Source organism: Populus alba, chromosome 8 (assembly GCF_005239225.2).
Source record: "Populus alba chromosome 8, ASM523922v2, whole genome shotgun sequence".
Lineage (NCBI taxonomy): Eukaryota > Viridiplantae > Streptophyta > Magnoliopsida > Malpighiales > Salicaceae > Populus > Populus alba.
The window spans coordinates 4,456,398-4,478,960 of NC_133291.1; the positions used below are offsets into that span (position 1 = coordinate 4,456,398).

At 35.6% G+C, this 22,563-nt stretch overlaps 1 protein-coding gene across 4 annotated transcripts; it reads right to left on the reverse strand.

Moving 5' to 3' along the window:
• Nucleotides 1-856: 856 nt before the first annotated feature.
• LOC118055836 (anaphase-promoting complex subunit 1) lies at nt 857-20,987 on the reverse strand. 4 transcript variants are annotated; one of them, XM_035067841.2, is made up of 38 exons: nt 20,633-20,985; nt 20,249-20,312; nt 20,062-20,146; nt 19,245-19,528; nt 19,007-19,112; nt 18,750-18,910; nt 18,218-18,405; nt 18,041-18,110; nt 17,091-17,261; nt 16,032-16,534; nt 15,353-15,812; nt 14,764-15,102; nt 14,347-14,430; nt 13,937-14,029; nt 13,780-13,839; nt 13,384-13,482; nt 12,807-12,947; nt 12,383-12,463; nt 11,800-11,871; nt 11,285-11,356; nt 9,606-9,699; nt 9,442-9,524; nt 9,223-9,279; nt 9,054-9,131; nt 8,807-8,928; nt 8,558-8,718; nt 7,349-7,425; nt 7,156-7,269; nt 6,959-7,060; nt 6,130-6,270; nt 5,591-5,764; nt 5,235-5,298; nt 5,014-5,153; nt 4,765-4,922; nt 3,477-3,555; nt 2,648-2,746; nt 1,446-1,874; nt 857-1,299 (listed from the first exon to the last, which is right to left on the reverse strand). In XM_035067841.2, the coding sequence occupies exons 1-37, from the start codon at nt 20,857-20,859 to the stop codon at nt 1,476-1,478; spliced, it is 5,502 nt and encodes a 1,833-aa protein (XP_034923732.1). In that variant the 5' UTR covers nt 20,860-20,985; the 3' UTR covers nt 857-1,299; nt 1,446-1,475. The 4 variants fall into 4 exon arrangements, 3 of the variants coding, with proteins under 3 accessions (XP_034923732.1, XP_034923731.1, XP_034923733.1); XM_035067840.2 differs by having other exon boundaries at nt 857-1,874; nt 20,633-20,984; XM_035067842.2 differs by lacking the exons at nt 19,245-19,528; nt 20,062-20,146; nt 20,249-20,312; nt 20,633-20,985 and having other exon boundaries at nt 924-1,874; nt 18,750-18,929; nt 19,007-19,107.
• Nucleotides 20,988-22,563: the final 1,576 nt, after the last annotated feature.

Genomic DNA, 22,563 nt, shown 5'->3' on the forward strand with positions numbered 1-22,563 from the left:
AGGTTCTCGCTGCTTCATTCTAGGCGTCCTCGGAAAGAAAGAAGAAGAAAGACAAAATTGAATGAATAACATTGTGACCATACTGCACAAACTAGTTCACTAGTCCCAAGTTTTTTCTACAAGCAACCAAGCTGAGATGTTGGCTATAACATTCGGTTGTCGGCGATACCTTTCGTAGCCTTGGATAATCCTGAGAGCTTCATGGATTCAAATTTTTTTTATTTTCTACGACTTTCATATTGGGCAAACTACGTTGAACAATTGGCAAGTCCTTTCTCATCCCATCTGTTTTCGGCTGGATTTGCACCATAATGATCCTGATAGCATGTCCAATTCAGATAAATAATAACAGAAACAATCTCTGAGATGAGACTCAATATTTTCATAACATGATCAAATTCAAAGAAAAACATCACTTATTAATTGAAATACTATACATTGAACAGGTAGAGTAGTTGCTTGAGATCGCCCCACATGGCCAATTTATTGTTTTACTTGAATTTCCAGGACTATAATGCTACCCTGAAATTTTACCGGGCACCATTTCTAGTCGAGTCCAATTCAGACCCTCCAACCATGAGAGCTGGCAAATCAGACGCCATTGTGATACCTGAACCAATGTCCAAACATGGACGTAACTGGAAGGATTAAGACCACCTAATCTTTAACACACATACCTGATGGTTCAAGTATCCCACGATGAAAGTGTTGTAAATCCTATCCTATGTGATTTTCTTCTTCTTAAACTTTGGAGAGTTTTGCTGGTTATGTGAGAAATTCAAACCCATCTGTTGGCAAAATGGATAAACAAGACAAACTTCAGAGGCAACGAGTTTATCCAGCTATTTGATTGAAATCATTAAGAGAAATTTATAAATTCAATTGGATGCTAATAATGTTGTGGAGGCAAAACACTGGAGATCAACGTTAATTTAGCAGTGAATTTTGTAACGAGGGGCCAGGTAATGAAGGAAATACAGGATGGGAGAGGGGAGGATTTCATCATTGGAGTTTTCATGTATGCTACAGTGTTGCTAATAACGACAAAAAATATACAATAGACTAATACAGAAAAATATAATCTACAAACAAATTTCACATTGAAAAACACCTCCGCGTGCCAAAAAGAGAACCTCTAGCAGGTTCCGTTTCGAGGCAGGTGAACTCCCTGAAGCATGATGAGCCGATATCAATTCTCTGCCATAACCACTTCGCTGGATGACATAGAGGTTCCACTTTGGTTAGACTTCCAGTTCCAACTTCCTGATGAACTCGTGCCTTTTTCCAACTTCACAAAACCTTGCATTTTGAAACAGCTCAAGAGCGAAAGAAACAAGAAACCAAACTACAGTCCCGTTTCTCACTTCCAGAAACCTAACGTCCAACAATTTTAAAAGTAGGATTTCGGAAGTTGCAAAACTGTGGAGTTGGACGCGCTACCTTACCTTCCTTTGAAAGAACACAGCATCCATACCTCATCCACTGACTTGGGGAGAAACCAATAACTTGTCTATCTCACCAATTGCATTGATGTGAGTTCTTGGCAATAACAAACGCAGCAAGGGAACCGAAGATGCTGACACAAGCTTGGGCTTAACTCTCTCCATTGCTGTCTTGATTATGGACGATGATGGCACTGCAAACCATTGAAGATACCAAGATAGAAGCACAGAATTTTTCTCTCCCTCTGTTTGATCATTGGGCCATCTCCCAAAATTCAAATAGTTGCAAAAATCAATTTTCAATCCCTCTGAACAATGTAGCAGCTCTTCCACCCGCTTTTTAAGTGATCCTAGAAAGACAGATTGAATAATGCTACCTCTTGGTGTAGTCAGTCTTCCACTGAGAAGGGCCTCGTTATAGGTTAAAGCTAGCTGCAAACAGAACAACATTATTTCAGTATTGTTATGCACAAACCCTTCCATCTAGAAGCTCCAGAAACAGGTTCTGTACTCCATTAGTTTTGCTTTCTGTTCTCAAAGGGAATCCCCTAATAATTTTTTAATGGCCTTTATGTATTTCTGATCTCTACATCTTCTGGCTTATAAAAGTTTGGCATCATGGCCCATGTTATCTCTCATATTTCACTATTCTTGGGGCCCCACATATCATACCAATTTTATCGGGCCAAGCCTGTTTGTTGTGTTGCCGTCAAGTATATCATGTTAAACATAAGTTTGTTAGGTATAAAAACCCATTGTAATGTATACCAGCTTATGGTGATTGTCATGAAGTTCTAACATGAAGGAAACCTGATGAGACAATTCTAAATGACTAATTAATCAATTCAACCTTTAGCATTCTACTTGTGTGTTCCAATTATGTGATCTGCCCACTAACCCACCAACCCCAAACATTGGTCAGCTTTGGCCCCATGACCTAGATGGCATCCGCACTCAGTATGCTATACAACGTTGCAGGAATTTATGTTAGTTTCACATACCATTCCACTTTCAAATGACAATAAATACAAGTTTCTTAAATACTGTGCCTCATCATTCTGCAGTTATATTCTAGGTCACAGCCAGATCTTTGTTGTTTAATCAAGGCATTATTTTGAGAAGCAAATGGTATGCAATCAATTATATGGAAGAAATGACCTAGTTCAATTAGTAGGTGAGATGCTAGGACTAACAAAAAAATTTACCTTTAAACTAGACAAAGCGAGTGAATCTCCAATAATAAAAGTACCATTTGTAACTTGGTCAGTCATTGAACCAATTGTAGTATATAATGATAAATATACCTGCAAGAATTTGAGGAAAATAACCATATTAGAATGACAATACATCGAAGCAGGATCGTGTCAGCAAAATATTCCATTCAAAAAGACTTCAAATCAATCTGTCTGTCGACACCTTCCAAACACATACCTAGATAGAGTAAAAGATGGTTTAGGTACAGAAAAGTGTTTTCCATAGTATGGTGGACTTTGTTCCACAGCACGTTGTTCTTGGGGCGCCTTATTTATTTATTTGTTCTAGTTTCTAACAGGCACTAATTGTGTCCAATAAATTGATTTAAAATTAGTTCTAGAAACAAAAAAGAAACCATGAAATTTACAAGAGAACGGATCCACCGAGGAAATCAGTACAGCATGCATTCTTACTGACTCTTAATTTTCTACATGGTGAATTTTCCATTAAAAATTCATTTTATTTTATATTCTACTCCTATAAATCATGCATTCCAAATATTTTATTTAGTTGATGTCTAACAATTCTTTATCTAGATAATTACACTAGAATTCAAAACTTCAAATTTTTAATACAACTGTGAAAGAAATTTTCCCTGCATGGATCAATAAAAATACTTGGATGAATGAACTTTTAAATATTCAAGATTTACATGAATGAAGCATCAATCCCGAATTTGCAATGATGGTTTAACAAAAATCAACTTATGCAAAAAGTTAAAGATCGATAAGAGAGATTGTGTATGTTACACTTAGGTAAGCACTCTCCTGCAATTATTACCTGTAGAAGAGCTGGTCTGTCTTTGCTAATGCACTCAAATAATACTTGCAAGCAAAATTCCTGGAATTCAACATCAGATCTGCAAATAGATGGATGACTAATGTTAAGGGGGTAAGATATTTTGGACGAAGTGATAAGGGTGTAAAAAGAAATTGAGGGATGAAGTGTTAAAGATATTTGCTAGAAAGTAGAAAAAAATAAGGATAATAATAGGTCCTTATAAAGATAAAAAAATTATATAATTGTAAAAAATTAAATATCTTATATTTATGGTCTGAAATGGTAGAGGATGAAAGAAAGGAATATAAGTGTTAAATTAAACAAACAAACAAACAAAAAGGAGGTAAGAGCACAGAACTCGAACTTTTTCCCTCAAAATTTCTTTACCTCTCACCCCACTAGGTGAACATTTAACCCCTCTTTTGAGGTTAAATTTAAACCTCCATTAAAATTCCTCTCACCATCAAACTTGTACCAAACATAAGTAAATGGGGTGAGAAATTACAAGGGTATGTTTTCACCACCTTTACCCTCCTATCTAACATGTCCTTAGACATACAAGAAGCCTTGGATGGTTTAGGCACCAAACCAAGCAAGAAACTAACTTCTTATGCCATTTAATTTCCAATAGTACAAACACTCCAGCACATTTTGCAGTCTTCTGAATGTTAAATTGAATTCTAAACCTAAGTCATTGTAAGAATCTTTCATGATAAAACAAAGCCTCTTCAGCTGTCCCAATAGCCTACATCTTAGCCTCTAATTCATTACCTAAAAGAACAAAGGCCATTTCCTATTTTTGTTCCCCCAAATCAAGGTCCCAAGAGGAGTAATCTAGACACAATTTTACCCTTATGGCATGTGGTTAAAGCATCCAAATGAAAAACCAACCAAAAATATATCCCTTGCTTGGCCATCCATATTTTTCTATGACAACTTATTTGCCCATCCCAGTATAAGAATGTGATTTGTATAAAAAAAAGTCCAAGTGATTTCCTGGGAACACCTCAATAGTTTCAATTTTCAAATTCCAAATTCAAACTTCGAGGTCTTGGTCAAATTTGACAGGGATAAAAGTGGACCATGTTTCAAAACTTGGAAGGACATGCCGACTACCAGATGCACCACTGGGACATTTCATTTATTGTATCCAACTAGATCCAAGATTGTGGTGCTACAATGGCTAAAATAAAATTAAGGTGTAGATCAAAGGAAGCATTAATGTATAGACAAGAAGAAAATACCACAGCCAACATTGATGCATAGATCTTAAGTTCTGCAAGCTTACTTGCAATTCCAAGAAGGGTCACAGCAGAGCTGTGCAAAGGCAATTAAGCTAGGATCAGAAGAGAAGGCGCTGACTAGCTGATCAACTGTAACAGAACCTGGTCCACTATGGTCACTGGTACTTGGATCACCCACTTTTATATTCGTCAAACCAAAAACCTGGAAAAGGACATGTTGTTTTGATATCTAACATATAGTAAGGCACAGTCGAGGTAAGAGTCGAATGCTGATAAAACAATGTTAAGACAACCTTGTGCATTGCTCGTGATAACAGTGATTGGCACCCTATGGGATCATCAACATATGAACAAGCTCCAACCTTCCGTTTGATGTAGATGACACCAGAATTAAATGGGTCATTCTTTTCCCCAACGCTCCACCAAGGTTTATCTGTCCATTAGTAACAGTGATCATATAAAGCATGTTAAAGTAATATTGAATAGCAGAAATTGTGCAGTGGCATACTCTAACCTTCAGGAACAAGCTCCATTACTTGAGGCCAATACCGAGGGCCACAAACACGTACACTCTTCAACTGCAACCAACATTAAACAACACATTAAGAAAAGAAGCCATTCTGGAGCTTCGTGGCAGGAAAATCACTTGTGTTCAGGGAGTAGATAACCCTGCATCACTAAACAAAAACTTCATGTTCTTGTCCTAAACCATTCCAGGAGTGGATCTGTTTGAGCAGTCACAAGAGCAGCAGAAAAATTCCATGTCCAGTTCACAAGAGAGAGAGAGAGAGAGAGCACTTGCTACAGTGTAAAAGATAGAAAAGGATATTGCAAGAATCATAAAGTCATCAGTGAATCTGCAAAACTTACAATAGCACGTTCTGGCAAAATACAAGGGGTAACTTCACAAAAACTTGTTTCTGAATAATGTTCAGTTTCCCTGACAGTAACTTCAACAGGGGCATAGACAGGCAGACCACTGTCAACATCAACAGTCTGAAGCAATCGAGCCTCTGTTGCAAGGACGTATAAATGCCTGAATGCCTGAAAAACACACCATAAGAGAAATAGATGGTACGACACAAAAGAGGAGCAACAGACTCAGACTTCAGGGCTTCCAATCACACAACATCTTTGTTTTACACTAAAACAAAATTGCCATTTTTTTTACCAATTAAATAAAACTGACAAGCCATTTTTCTTCAAATATTTTCTGAAAGACAAAGCTTTACATTTAGTACCACAATCCCAAAAACACACTGATCAACCATGACCAGGCAGCATCATTTGGCACCTGCTAAATTTACTGTTTGAAGCCAATAAAACTCTCACAACAGGTTATTAGGAGGTTTCCATCCTTCATGATGTTCACCATAATAGTTGTTTCTTATAGCATATAATCATGTTACCTGAAGGTGGCAACGATTATCATTTGGTACAGTGGGCAAACGTGGATACAGAGTAATAAGTAAAGCAGCAATCGAACTGTTGCTTGTGGAAAATGTCCGCATCCCTCCCCCAAGAAACAAAAAACCAATTGCCAAGCTTACCTAAATGCAATTCAGAAAGGCAAACGTTAAGTTCATTGATATTCCTAAACTTTTTATAAAAAATATATAATTAAAATACAGCAAGCTAGCTGCTTTATTTATCTCTCAATTGAATTTGTTACAGAGGAGTCGTTTTAATGGTAAATCATTTATCTCGAGCAAGAAGCACACATGGAGAATTTGAATGCACAATTTATCTTAAGTCACCAATCTTAATAATCAAATTAACCTTGCACGACTGGTGAACTGGAAGTCAAGACCCTAAAGTATTTTGGAACTCTTTTGATAGTAATGCAGCTCACAGATTAATTTAAATATTTCATCGAGAAGTGATTGCAAATTGATTTACTTTCATATCATGCTAAGCTGCACAGGAAATTTAAAGGCAGGGAGCTAAAACCAATTGTGCAACTTCCATCCATATAGTTTGAAAAGCTGATTCCAGATCACAGCTAAAACTAAAAGCACCAGTGAATACGGGCACTTATCCACCAAGTTAGATAAATTTACATATTAATGGCCCACATTGTACAACCAGACCATGTTTAGCTGGCTCACATGACCTTAAGTTTTTAGCATGTTTGAGAAGCTCGTGTTTTTTAACAAACAATTAAGTTCAGATAGATTATGATGGAAAAGTGGAATATGACTGATCCATAGAGGCCAAAGGAAATCTCAGGAAACTTACAGCCATCTGAGTGCCATAATTAGCATGACCATCTGCAGAGTTGCGACTGCGGAGAAATCTCAATAATCGAAATGTTTGTAGATGTCCAGAACCAGCCATAACCTACTTTCCAAGAACACAAGACAAACTTAGAATCACTTCTTCCTATATTACAGAGGATGGTGAGAAAACAACATCAATAACCAAATTCCACATACCACAGACAATGAAAGAACAATGAGATGAAGGCATATTTCCAAAGTGCCACGGTCAACATAACGAGACAATCCCTTTGGAAAGGCATTTCCACTTGTAGCACAAACATGCTTGATCTGCAAAATTTCATTAACTTTTCTATCAACAAACTAATAGATATTAGTACAGCACTATCACACATGGTGAATGTAGGACCTCATTTAGAAAGTAAACAGCATATTCATAGAGTAATTCCTGCGCATTCCCATCCTTTGTGCCAGCAAATCTCAAACCTGCCCATAATTAATGATAATAATGGTCAGGATTTACAGGGGGGGGACAATACAAGAAAAGCAATGGGAAAAAAAATTCAGACTGACATTAATTAACATGCCAAAATAGATAAATGCAATAAAGTAATTGTGACAGACATTCAATTATGTCATTGTCCATGCACATAATTAAAAAAAAAAATTGTATGTGCACCCATAATTTCAATTTATATATCTTTTACGATAATTTTGAGTGCCCAGAACTCAACCTCAAGTTATTGACGATAAAAGATTATACACACCAATCCAGTCTCTTCTGGACAATTTTCCTTTCGTCAAGTTGATCAACAAAAGCAAATATCAATAACAATTTAGTCTGAATGTAGTCAGCACAAGACAACCTTATGTAGTACTAAAGCTAGATTAACTATGCATTAGAGTCCACAGTCATTGAGTACCACTTAAGATCTATTGCAGTATGTGACAACAATTCTTCAAGTTTTACCATTTAACACAGAATGTTTACAGCAGTTCTGCCACCAGTTAGTCATAAAATCAAACTTCATTTTCATTTTATGTAAAGAACAGGCATTTTTCACAAATAAGAAGTCACCACAGAAAGTCCCAGCTTTCCAATAAGTCTAGGCTACTACTCAGATGCTTGAACAGACTATTGATTGCTTATGCAAGTTCTGTACATTCATAATGGCAATCATTTCTAAAGCAATGGATGCATTGACTCACAAAACTGCATGCATGAGTTTCTGGATAGACGATTTTTTTATCTGGAAATATTGATTTCCTTTAAAATTGAGGAAATGAATTAATATTGCCTTGGCTAGCCAAAACAAAGATTTTAATTGCACTTTGCAAGAGATCGCTTTGTTGGTTTTATCTGTCACAGGAAGCTCATCTTCGACATAACTTGCTAAATTTTGATTTTTTAAAACAAAATTCTCTGTGCATCTGCGTTGTCATTTTATGCTCAATAATTTTGAATTCTTCAATTTCTTAAAATAAAGCCACGGGCAAGTCCATACAGCAGATACCTTGGTGACCCAAAAGGCAGGATCACATTTGATATGAAAATCATTTCAGGAAATAAGTCTTAGAAGAATAAGCATCCAAATCTGATCAAACAACAATTACTTACCAAGAGAAATACACGCTCCAGCCACAATATTGACATATGCCTGGACAAAGGTTTCTGCATCCATTTCATCCATGTCATTAACATGATCTTCAAGGCCATTAACACCACTTTTGACAATATTAGGAATCTGGGACTGAATCCAATCATTGGATGGATGCACCCTGAATAAATGGTATGTGGGCTTTGAATCAGAGTCTTAATCACATAGAGATTAAGCTTAAATGCAGCAATTTACATGACTAGCACTACCTGCTCCACATTATCAGATTCCGAGCTATGACACGAAGCATTATGAAGTCGGGTCTCACATATTGCAAATCAAAATGGGTCTGAGGAATAGAAAGCCTTGATACAACTGCCTCTGACTCGGTCTGCAAGACAAGGAGAGCCAAAAATCTTTATAGATGATACAGTCATTTGCAGGAATTTCTTTTTAGAATCCTATGATCCTTATTAATCCTAAAACACACTTGTTGCACGTTTCAAACTAAAGTACCTTCAAAAACATTAATGCAAGAGCAATGATAGCTCCAGGTGCAGTAACATCAACATTGACTGCAGTTCCATCCATCATCTGTGCACATTAGAGAAACAGTAAGAACGATGTACTAAGGAAAAGAAAAAGGTCCTGGAAACATTGCTGTGCCAGAGGTAGTGGAGATGACCTGTCCAGCACCGTGGTTTTGTTCATCCATTGATGGTGTCAAGAAAAGGGGTCTTTCCTGATTAAGAATAGAACAGGAAAGAGAGAAAATCAAAACTCAATTAAGCATTCCAAAAGTAAAATTGCTCAAGGTGTTCATTTTAGTTACACCAAATTTACAACACAATTATAGGAATCCATAATGGCAGTAAAATCATCAAGAGAGAATTAACAGCCCTACATTATGCATCTCCTTGCCACCAATGTATTGAAACAATCGATCAACCAAGCTGTTCAAGAAACCAAGTGCATCTTCACCTCGACCTTCAGTTAGCATAACATAGTTATTCAAATGAAGTTCAGATTCTCAATATTTAATTGATCAAAGTATTAAATTATCCATACCCAAAGCAACAAGACCCAAAGAAAATCCTGCAGAAACAGCATAACCCTCTCTTTCAAGTACATTATCGCCTCCACTTCTACGGCCTATTTCTCCCTGCAGAAGTAATTTATGTAATCATAACTGAAAGGCATCAAGTGCGTGTGTTGTGTGCACGAGTGCGCCCACAAGAGAGAGAGGAGGGGGGGGGGAGTATCAGAGGACAGTTAAGAAAAGACTACACAACACTCCACACTTGTAGCTGAATGGGGCATTAACAAGAGTACTTTTCATTCACAAGAAGAAGGTTTAATGGCTATATCATTCATTGTCTTGCAATCCAAAGCAATTAGTTAGTACCACATAATTGAATAATTCATATTATTAAAAACATTATTAAAATCAAACAATTGGGAGTGCACCAACCCACTCAATCAAATCCCAGCCCAACCAACCTCACCAATTATTTGAGAGAGGGGGTAGGTTGATCAGTAGATTTGCGATACCCAACTGATCAAGTCATTGAAGATTATAAATTTGAAACACCTGTCCAATCCAACCAGAAACACCAATACAAAAAATTGGATCTTTTAAACATTCCAAAAAATTCAGGCTCCTTTTTCTATATAATTCCAATTCCCACACCTTAAATAGGAACCTAATTTCAACAGACCTAAGATCTCATCTGCCATCTCCTTAGTTCTTTCATCATCTCTATGTCTCTCTCAAAGAATCTCCTCATCTTTGAGGATATCTTGGTTCTCACGTCATGAGAGCACAAAACTCTTATTTTCTCTCTGGCTTTGGTGGTTTTCTCCTCTCGACTTCTTATGACATTTCAGTAATCTGTCCCTAACATACATTTGTTTTCTTTGTAAAATGAATGTGGTTTGTATTGGAGAAATGAGCTGAACTGGAGAGTGGAAATCAGTGGCTGGTTTTGATGATGCTAGTTTTACACTTTAATGGTTAAACATTTTCTCAGTAATGCAGTAGGGTAAGAGAAATATGAAACTGGAGGTGGTTGTTTCTTCATTCTATTAGTGCTAATGGTTTTCCATTTGTAACAGGCGGTTGACTTGGGATTGGAATTGGGGTTGTATGTGATTCACATAAGTAGCATTTGATGATGGAACCCGGGTGAAAAACTGGTGATTTCCACATTACAAGCAATGCAAAGTGGGCTTGCTTGGGATTGTGAAATAGGAGAGAGAAAAATTTGCAGGATGCAGTTTAGCAATGCCAGGAACAATTATGCAGATACTCATCCAAACTGCCAACAGCAAATCAGATCCTGTTTAACCTGGCCCTACCAATTTAGAAAGTTTGGGTCATTTCTCGAATATTCATTACCACAAGTTTCAGAAGGTAAAAAATATAAGGTCAAAACCAATTTATCCTACTTGTGAACACTCCTAGTAAGAGTACTGAGCCAAAAAGGCTAATGTGTGATGATATGTTTAGAAAGCACAGGCAAACAGAAAGGATCTAGTTATAATAGCCTCACTAGACTTGAGAGAGTACAGTGCAGAATAGATGATTTTCTGCTGTCCAATTACACATGCCATACAAGCTTCACTCACAATTTCCAATGTCATGAAAAATAATTTAGTGGTTCACCACATTAAGCAGAAAAGGAAATACATGAAACCAATAGTGAAAAAAAATGAATCTGCTACCATAGCATTAAGTAAAAAGTTACCAAAAGAATCTGCATTGTCGGCGGGTGAACTGATCCTTCATAGAGAAGCCCAGCTGAAACTAGTGCTGCTGACTGGAATGCAACAGAATAGAATGTGAGGTCAAATCAATATTCCAACTACTGCCAAATAAATCTCATGACTATTTTTTACACCTTAGCAAATTGATCAATCATTCAAGACTCAATTTTAGCAACAACTGTAACCAAGTAGAGAGTCAACTGCAATATGATGAAGAAACTGGAATTCACTAACTACAGCAAAAAAGTCCACAAAATAAGCTTATACCAATTTAGAACAGAGTCTGGAAAGTGCTTCTCAAGAAAATAGTGTTCTGAAGAATTATTTTTGTATGCTAATGAACACATCTATGGATGCATCAATGCACACCTTTTAAGTTTTAGCAAACAATTAAACTTTGCCTTCCTTGTAGAAGAAACAAATATATTCATTTCCAAATGTAAAACAAAAATCACAAATTATTTTATGATGTAATTCAAGTGACAGTGATAAATACCTGCACAAGGGTTGGTAACTCCAAATCCGGAAATGAAGAAGAATGCCGAGAAGGTATATGAAAATACAGAGACTGCCACACAGAGCAATTGAGTCAGTTTTGTGACTTAGACTAGTGAGTAAGTGACTAAGCAATATAGAGAAGAAGAATATTAAAGCAATGCTTAAAGTAATGTTCTATTCTTCACACGAACAAGTCACATCTACTAAAAAGTGTTCAAGTAGTTGGAGCCCCTAGTTAGTATCTGAAAAGGTCACTAAAATATAGGACACAAAAGATGCAGATTGAATGTTAAGATGCCAATTGGCATCCACTGCAGGAAACCATTGCAGGCTAGTTTATTGATTCTCATGCTTACAGAATTATATACCAATTCAATAAAAAAAATCAACAATCAAAAGAAATTCTGTCTTGGGGCAGAAGGCATCCTTCCATCCAAAACACAAAAGGCTAGGAAGACTTTAGCAACCAAAACTTCAATAGATGAAGAAGAGAATATTGAACCTTAACAGAATATCAGGTTTACATATGGTTTTTCATCATAAAAGAAAAAGAAATGAAGAGGTTTACATATGGTTTTTACCTTTGATATTGCTGGGTGCATTGTTTTCCTGTAAGAAGCTGCCAGACCAAGCATTAATCCTACCGTTGTACTTTCATGCTCCTGTTGATATGAAGCAGTAAGAAGCAAAACTAGACAAAAAAAGGACACAAACTGTAAATATATGAATAAAATGATTATAGATGATGCTAAAGCTATAGAATAATAAGATAAAGTAACTAATATCTAGATCCTTGGGTAGCTTTGAAGAATGATATGACCAGCTTCATTTCATGAAGAAAGTGGCGTAGGGAATATGATTTTAAACATACAAGCTATCTCACTCCCCTCTCAACACCAAAGTTCGAACCGGTACAATTATTTGATTTGCTGTCAGCACACTAATTACAAATTATGAACACAGCAAATTACAAGGCAAAAAAAAGAGAGCAAAAGGTGGTCAAACCTGTGTGAAATACGTGTATATGTCGCTAATCACTAAAACACGCAGATATCCATGTAATCCTAATGCAAGGAGGAGACCAGCATGGATCGCATTTGGTTCCTCAGGTTTGTTGTATATTATCCATGTCCTTGACACTTTTCCCTGCATGTGAAAGGGAAAAATACTTCAAAACAAGTTTTCTAAAAATGTTTTTCAAGGTAAAATAGTATATAACAGAAGTAATATTAAAAACAGCTGAGAAATAAAGGGAACAAGAAAATTGGAACAGTCAAATCAATAATAAAGAGTAATAAATATATGCCCATTTTTACTAGAGCAAGTGCATCTCACATTAAGTAAAATGATAAACTGCATTTTAATGTCACATCAATAATAAAGAGTAATAAATATATACCTGTTTTTTTCTAAAGCAAGTGCATGTCACATTAAGCAAAATGATTAGCTACATTTTAATGTCATTAAAAAGTGAAATAAGAATTTCATAATGCAGAAAAACTTGGTAACAAATGGGTAAAGTAATTGATGAACTTGAACTAGGGGGAGAAAAACATGATCTCAAAAGGATACAAAAATAAACCTGAAGGGGAGCCAGCCTTAGTCCAGCAGCAACAGCATTGTGAAACTCTGACCAAGATTTAAGTTCTTGTATATTCCTTATATTTGGGTCTAGATTTACCTATCAAAAGAAAGAACATGCAAGACAGAAAAACAAGAAAGAAGGAGATGTTCAGAAGAAAAATGATGACGAGACAAAGCTCCCACTGCAAACTCAAGGAAAACAGAATAATTTATTTTTTATTATTTATTATGTTAAAGTTCGTTCATCAAGATTCATCGTATGAAATGAAACTACCCAACCATTACAAAATGTTAGTTACGAGAACATAGCAAGTAACATGTAACCAAGAGAACAGAAACACATAGACAGCAGAAGTTTAAAAGTTTATTACTTAATACAACAACAACAACATACAGTTGCATTTTGTTGAGCCGGCAACCGACCTGCTAAAACAAGCTTTGGCACTGTGAAGGCCTGCAGAAAGAGATTAAATATGAAACAGAATTGCATCATCAAAAATCAATTTAGTTGCAAAAGCCCAAGAAATTAAACAGTAAAACAGAATGAATACCTCCGTTAAAAGGGTAGATATGGTTGCTAGAGTAAATGCCCCACGGCCAAGAGGAAGAGCAGTGGTCCTTTGTGCCAGGTGCCACAGTTGAGCCTTCACAAGCAAAAGGGAGAGAGGAAGACACAATAAGATAAGGATTTGAACCACAAGTAAAACAGGAAGAAAGTAATAATAAAAGACTGCAGAACTTTTAAGGTCTCTCATCCTCATTACTGAAATTCTCCATGTGTATTGTAGTGATCATAACTTTGAAAAATTCCCATGTGCAGCACAGCACGTTAATCACCCAAACACATTGTTTTCTTGTAGTAGCATTTAGCATTTCAATCTATACTAGGAAGTTAATAACTACTAAAACACCTAGAAATAAATAATTTACAGCTTTCAAATAGACAGCAAGTGAGGTATACCTGCTGTATATCCTGGTCAGAGGCGCTGGGGTTAACAGATGTTTGGATAGCCACAGGTCTAGTGGAGCACAAGAGTCGTCTAACCTGGTTGAAGTGAAAATAGATAATAAGGAAACACAGAAGAGTACAGAACTTTTCATAATGCAACAATTACATGAGTGCAATTTAAGAAAACTGATTCAAAACCTAGTGCAACAAACTAATAGACTCTGCTGGATTCAAAATGATTGAATAGCATCCATGAACTGATATAAAACTTCTTTTATCAGCAATGAAGTGATATGAGACTTTATCATACAAAAATTGCATCAGGAAGCATTTCAAACCTTAGGTGAACCTTAAATCATAAATCATTTCCCTGCACTTATAATTTGAACAGTTCAATATTGATGGGTGAGCTTAAGGGCAAGAGCAAACCTCATTCAACCGCTGATCTCGACCATACTGCAATTGAGTGCTGGAGTTGAAGATATGTTCCATACCATCCATCATAGACCCATCAGCAGAATCTGAATCTTCAAACTTGGCACTTTCCAGTCCAGTAGTATCAGAAACTGTAGAAGGAATTGACACCGGATGCAAATGTAGCATGTAAGGTGTCGACATGGAGATCAGATTCACATTGGGTTGAGTTTCAAGTTCCCCAGATTTGCATGGCAGAGCTGAACGAGACAAAGCCAGATCCTCTCTACCAAGAAGAACATATGCAGCAGCAGACCAATCAGTTGGAGGGGATTCCCGGCACTTGTCTAGGGCCTAAAGGTGAAGAAAATCATTAGTGTAGATAAAAGTAGGACCATCACCTTTTCCGAACAATTATTCCATAGATAAACCTGCCGCTAGACATAATATCCCAACTTTTCACTACCTTCACTTGACTTGCTAGGTCACTATGCAACAATATGAACTTACCATTTCAAAAGATAATACAGGAATTTACGAAGTTCTATGGATCTATTTGCTTGCAGAGCTTCCCATACCCAGCAAAGTACTACAATCAACTTACATGTCGCAGAGGAAGGGATACACCAGAAGGTAGTGAGTCAAGCTGCTGCTGTCCAAATCTTTCCCCAACCATTGCCAAAACCGTGAGCTCCTCACTAGTGCAACATGAACCGATAGCAATATTACAGTAAACACCAGATGACAGCTTCTTGCCTATTTGTTTACCACCACATAATAAACTGTAGAAGGAAACTATCTTTCTTGCCCAGCTCACAACAGAGTTTCCATCTTTACAAATTAAAGGCGGAAGATCATCCGTATTAGCAGAACTACAACCATGTTGCATGCAGTTTTCAAGCCATCTGAATAAACTAGGAGGAGTTTTCTGGGAGAAAGGCATCTCACATGTCCCAATTTTCGAAATCAGACCAGGAAAATCACGAATATAATGATCCAAATAATTTCCCTCACCAAGAAACTTGGCAATATTGCATAGAAGAACTGCCACAAGCTCCAAGTCCCTACAAGCAAATGTTTTAGGCAAAAGATGTTAATGAAACTTTTGAGTTATATACATCAAACAAATAAAATGAAAAGGCTGAGCCTTAGATTACTTATGCAATTTAAACTTCAGCGAGTCATTTAGCTTAGAAAACTATACCAGAATGTCTTTGTTCAAAAAATATTTAAATAGACTCAAAATGTTTGCAACAATAGTCTAAATAATAAACTAGACTTACCGTTTGCGAAGTTTATCCAGTTTCAGACTTTCATATAATGCATGTAGACAATCCAAGCTCTCCTGTAATAGCTCAAAGTAAAATGACTTTTCTGAACTTCGATTACCTTCCATATTTGATCCAAAGGAATCCATTTTCTCCATATCAAAGGACAATTCTGATGAAGAAACCCTAGAAATAAAATTAAGTTTATGGTAGTTCTTGTGAAATTTGCTGTTAACAAGAAACTCCCAGGATGAATGCTGCTCCAAGTTCTCTAAGTCCGAATGCTTCTGAGAAGTGGCACTAGGCTTCCTACACATTTGAAGTATGATATTACAAAATGAGTTCCATTCAGAATCAACACTAGAATCGGCCCTGGACAAATAGTCAGAGTTGCTATCTCCCCAGAGAAGAGCAAGGAAATGGTTATAGAAGCCAGAACTGAGCCCCTCAGCCATTGCTGTGATGCAATCATTAACTAATGAAGACGAAGGGCTTCTTCGTAATGTGCATCGAAACATCTGAAAACAAAAAATCAAGGGCATGATATTATTAACAGGGTAACTGTGATTGACAGAATTGTAGAAGGTTAAAAATTCTGGTGGGTAGCAAGAACAAATTAACAGGGTCGGCCAATTAGCTAATCTGCATAATTAAATACTGTTACTGTATAGATAGATCTCATTGTAAAACTTCATTAACAAATACAATCACTATTGCAAGTTTCTTAAAAGCATGAACATGCTATTAGCAATATGAAGCTACAACCAACTCAATTAAACTAATCCCAAACTAATGTGGGGTGAACATTAATCTTTTTACTCCATTCCACCAGCATGGGACTGTATGAAACTATACTGTAAATTATGAAACAATAATCCAGAACAAAATGCGCAGCATATAGGTAGGAGAAAAGTAAAGAAAACAAAAAAAGTTGCAGAGCAGCACAGCTAAACAACAAACATTAAAGTAGATGAGCATGCAAAAAAAAAAAGTGGTGACAATAACAATGGTAATTGTGATTAGAGTAATCAGATTTGGCTCAAAAAAGAACTTTCTGCGTACATATTAACAAACCTGGCCACTATTTAATATTAGATTAACACGCCCCTCCACTGCATCAGTCAATCCTAAAATCTTTGAGTCAAGCTGAACAGATGCAGTCTCTGAGAATTCCAAATTATGTGAAAGATGGCCTTTTCCAAAAAAAGACGGCAACAAATACTTACACAATAATTGCTTCCCTGACTGCAACATAACATGTGAGTTAATATTACCCATATAGCCAAATCATATGAAGAAAAGAACATGAATTAATTTTGCAAATCACTCATCACTGCTCTGACAAAAAATATTATCAAAAGACTGATAGACAACACATAGTGCAGTTCATAGAGCAAGCAATGTACCGGAATGTCTCACAGAAGAAAACTAAATTTGCTTTTTGTTACTAAGAATGATGAGATTACCAAAAAAAATTTATCATACGCAAGGAATCTTAGTTAGTGAAGAGGAATTATTTCTCCTATAAAAATTGAAGTACTGAAAAACACACACACAAGTTGGACATGTAACAAATAGAGCTGCTAGGATAAAGAAAAGATTCAAACCCAACCAGTTGAAATTGGTTATCAATCTTCATAAACAAACTCTGAAGCTATATAATTATCAAGGGCAAGTGAGTCAAACTTCTGGTTGGGAACGCTACTGCCCATTTTTAAACTAAAAACTGCCTGTAAAAATGTATTGACTTTTTGGCATAACAAGAAATGATGATGATGATGATTGAAATGGATAATTGTAGATGGCAGTATTGATTGAATATCTGTATAAATGTTAGCAAGAAATCCCAGAAATACAGAGGAAAAGATATCACCTTATGCTGGACACAAGAAAATTACAGGGAGAAAGCATCCAAACAGACAAAAAGTTGCTCTTTACATGAAGAGGTATAGAAAAACAAATAAAAGCTAAACAGATTATTATGATGTCAAGATTAATGCAGGCCACCAGGGCATGCAGCTTACAATAAGGAGAAGCGAGTTGTCAGGAGACAAAACAACAATGTCTGTATAAGGCAGGAGTCCTACTTTCACTCTGAAAAAGAAAGAGAAGCCAAAAGTGGAAAAGTGTGATTTATAAGAAAAGATGATGACCTGGTCAGGATGAAGCATATAAAGACAGAAAAGAAAGGCCAGCTCTACCTTGGGTGTGTAACACTCACAGGTGCAGCTGCAACTGCAGCAACACTCCAGCTCACATCAGGTTTGATATCAAAAATAATCTCATTATTAATTTCAAGACTTTGAAGCTTTACAGACAACAACTTCTTCTGTTCTTGAAGAAGAAAGCAAATAACAGGAGCAGCATCGTCGTCAGTCGCGAGAAAAACCTTTAACATGAAAAAGAAACAAATTGTGTAAGCAGCATATATCATAAATTCCCAGAAGGAAAATAGTATGATAGACATCAAACTCAATTGAATGAAATGCGGGTCAGATACACCAGTTCAGAATAATGGCAAAAAATTGGAGGCAAACTCTATTTGGAAGAGCAACTCCAACCATGGTAGGTGAAATCTCTTCAACCGAACTTTGATTTTGAAGAAAGAAGGGGTTAAAAAAAATGAGTTGGAAAGAATAATCATGGTTTTGTAAGGGTTTTATTTTCTTTTCATAGACTTAGGTACAGACTAAGTTCCGGAACCATAAGGTGCCAAGAACTGATGTAAGGCACCTTACTAGCAGCTGTCTGGGCACCCTTCCCCTGCCATATTCTACGAAAGGAGAAATTTTTATCTAATACATCATCAAGAGCTGCACCACTTAGACTGGCATTTTTGGCTTCAAAATTAGAATTGATGATTTCAGCAACCCACAGTGAATGCTGCATCTTCCCTGCATATAAAGCAAAACGCTATACATGATAACATGAGAAAGGAGATAAAAGTAAAAGAGACATGGAATAATCCACTCAAAGGCAATACGAGAAACCTTTATTATATGATGCCATTAGAGGAATTTGATTGCTAGTCCAAATTGTTCTTTCATCAAAATCCTTCATTATGGTCAATTTTCCTCTTTCTTCAACATACATCAACTGAGAAAGATCAAAGCAGTATAGTTTGTGATGATCACAGAATACAAAAATAAAAGGAACCTAACTACATAACTTCAAAATTGACAAGGCAAGCAATTGTTCTTTTCATTCGGCAAAAGCAACTATACATACATGTGGCTCTTCCAACAGGTCCTTCAAAATGAGATGTGAGGACATTATAACTGAATCTCCTTTGATCACATGATCAAATGTCCCCAAAACACCGAAGTTATGGTGTGGGCTATGCACAATCTCTCGTTTAGCACGGGACATATCACACACACCAAATAAAGGGCTTGGGGATGAGAAGTGATTTTGCATTGGGGAATTCTCAGAGGCTGACTGGAGTAGCAAACCGAATGGAAGAGGCCATATTGATGTGATAGTACAAGGGAGGGGAATGGATACTACTTCACCTGTGTGTGAGAGAGAGAAAGATTAAGAGATTGAGAATATCAACTTAATTTCAGAAAACAAATATCAGCTCAATCGATGCAATGAAATGTCTAGGCTAAAAAAAAATTGAAATTCCTGGATAAAGTACAACCAGATACGTATAAACTGCACAGTACAATATGCTCCTCTCTAGTAGATATGCGACACTTTGTATTCATGGGCACTGGCTCTGAGATACCCATGTCAACACAAAAACAAAAAAGTGCACCACCAAGCAGCACAAGGCAATAATAAAATGACAATGATTATGTATATCCTAACAAACATTAATTTTCTTCTGTGTACAATATGCTGCATTTTTTTTGTAATTGAAACAACTGGAGTGATTGCATGTTGATGCCCTGGGACGCCTGTGAATTAGGTGATATGCACCAAGTTTTGCAATAGCATGCTAAACAGGAATGACTATTTCAGGAAAAAATAAAATGTTAGTTGAAAGAAGATATCATATTGCATTATCACCAAAAAAAATAAAACATCTCAGTCTTCTTACCTGATATGTTATATATTGTTAAGGAATCAGTAAGCAATATGCAAAGCAGAGCTTCAGAAAGATCACCCAGATGACACCAGCACGCCTGTAACATGATAAAGAAGTCGTGGTAGAGATCAAATACTGTAAAGGGGTGTATTATAACAACATAATCTGATAACGAGCCAAATGTAGTATCACTTTGTACCATGATAACTGGGGAGGGCAACGTGAATCTCTTGAAAACTCTTGCACCAGTAGACCATATAATCCTATTAAGCCACCGGAGAGAGAGGAGATAAATGGGAATTCTATAAAAAATGATAGCAATAAAAGCAGTGGATGATATTCGTGGAAAAAAAGCTATTAAATTTAATTTAGTTAGTTACAACATTACTGTAAATGGAATCAATTTCTGGCTAAGTAGGATGAACAGAATTAGACATCAAACTTCGATCAGATATGCAGATACTTATAACTCAAGAAAATAGGAGTCGTATAATTAAACAAATTGACCTAAAATTAACGGTAATCTCATTCCAAAAAAGAAATTTTTCGAAGAAAAAAAAAAGGCAGTATCAGTATGATGTACTTGTTTCCTCTAATGAAGAGCTCGTGGTCGCTGCGATCTCTGAGCGCGGATCCGCATGTATCGGTTTCGTCGATTTCGTTGCGGTCTCGGGCGATTTCGGGATCGAAGAGGAAATAGTCGTAGTCATCAGGGTCGGTGTCTGGAGGTTTACCGTCCAGAGCTTCAGCAATCAGGCCAAATGGCTTGAACTCTCCAAGAACTGTGAGTTCACAAACCCTAACGGCCATTTAGAAAATCGAGTTGCGACTGAGTTAGTTGAGCGAGTGATAGAAATTTTGGATCATTAAACGTTTAGTTTCTCACTCCCGCTCTTTTTCGTGTTTTTAGTAAATGGTGTGGTTGTTCTTTTAAAGCCTTAAACCCTAGCGAACTAGATTATGATAACCCGACCCCAAAATGACGAGCCGAACTCGCATGACCCGGTCCAGTATGTTTTGTGTTTGTTGGGAGTAAAAAATTGAGGTTAAATACGTTTGTTTTATGTTTAAAATAAATTATTTTATTTGTTTCAAATTAATTTTTTTTATTTTTATATTGTTTTGATGTATTAATATCAAGCATAATTTTAAATATATATATATAATTTTAATATATTTTCAAACAAAAAACAATTGTTACTATAATGTTAAATGAGCATTGAGAGGTTAATAGCATGTTTGGTAATGTGCTTTCAACTGTATTTATATACATTTAAAATATGTGTTTATCTTAAAAAAAAATAAATTAATATTTTTAAATGATTTTGATATGTTTATATTAAGAAAATAAAAAAAATTATTTAAATATATTTTTATATAAAAAATACTATTAAAAAATATTTTACATCACGATATCATATATTTACTAAGAGAGTATTTAACACAACTCTTGCTTGTGCTTCTAGGAGCTCTTCAAATATGTTTTTGACTTGGAGAAACATGAAATTGATTGTTTTTTAGTGTTTTTTAATGTTTTTATAAAAAAATTATTTTTATATATTTTTAAATAAAAAATTATTTTAAAAAATACTATATATCATCCAATGATGCAAGAAAACTATTGGAAGATAAGGTATTAATGATATTTGACAGGGGTTAGGTGAGATAAATATTTGTACGATCGAATAATTTGTAAATCAATAATCAAACAAAATATATAAAAAATAACATGGGATAGTGTCGTTTATTTGCTTGAATATTAAAAATTACGTGGGAATGTGGTTGAGATTATATTTCTTTAAATTTTTTTAAAAATATTAAAATATATTTTTATATCATTTTAATATGTTAATTTTAAAAATAATAAAAAAAATATTATTTTAATATATTTTTAAGTATAAAGCACTTTAAATTACCACAATTCCAAATATATAACGAGGGAGAGAAGTTTTTGAAAGGAAAAAAAAAGAAGAAGAAGCATGAAGATCAAAAATCATCCCTCAGAGTTTTTGATGCTTCCCTTAACTTTCCCTCCTCCTCGTTCTGGGGGCTAAATGCTAGATTAAATATTGTAATTCTAGAATGTTGGGGTACTGTTTCAATAAATTTTAATTGATTAGTCGTCGCCGTGGATCGCGAAAAAAAAATCTTATCAAGGGTAAGTTTCGCGGGGCGGTTCAACTTACAAAAAAAAAAGATTTTTTTAAAAACATAATTTTTTATATTTCCAGGTTATTTTAATATATTAGTATAAAAAATAATTATTTTAATATATTTTTAAATAATAAATATTTAAAAAAGCAAATGCTACTACATTTTTAAATACCTTTTTAATAAATAATTTGAGTTAATTTTTTTTTTCCGAGTTATCAAAATCTACTCATGAAAAATCCATTGAGATAATTCCGTATCTATAAAATATAAAACCAGAAAACTCATTCTAACTTTTACCTGACATCATCAGCAGGTTTGAGTTTCTAGGCATTGAAGAATTAAAGGATTTTTTTGTCGAGA

What these genes read in the sequence shown, in the direction of transcription:
- LOC118055836 (XM_035067841.2), bottom strand. Translation starts at nt 20,859, where the DNA reads ATGGCCGTTAGGGTTTGTGAACTCACAGTTCTTGGAGAGTTCAAGCCA. An exon ending in TGCACCCAGCAATATCAAAG is followed by an intron (nt 11,872 to 12,382) that starts GTAAAAACCATA and finishes TCTGTGTGGCAG; the next exon opens with TCTCTGTATTTTCATATACC. An exon ending in TCGCTTTGTCTAGTTTAAAG is followed by an intron (nt 1,875 to 2,647) that starts GTAAATTTTTTT and finishes TTCTGTTTGCAG; the next exon opens with CTAGCTTTAACCTATAACGA.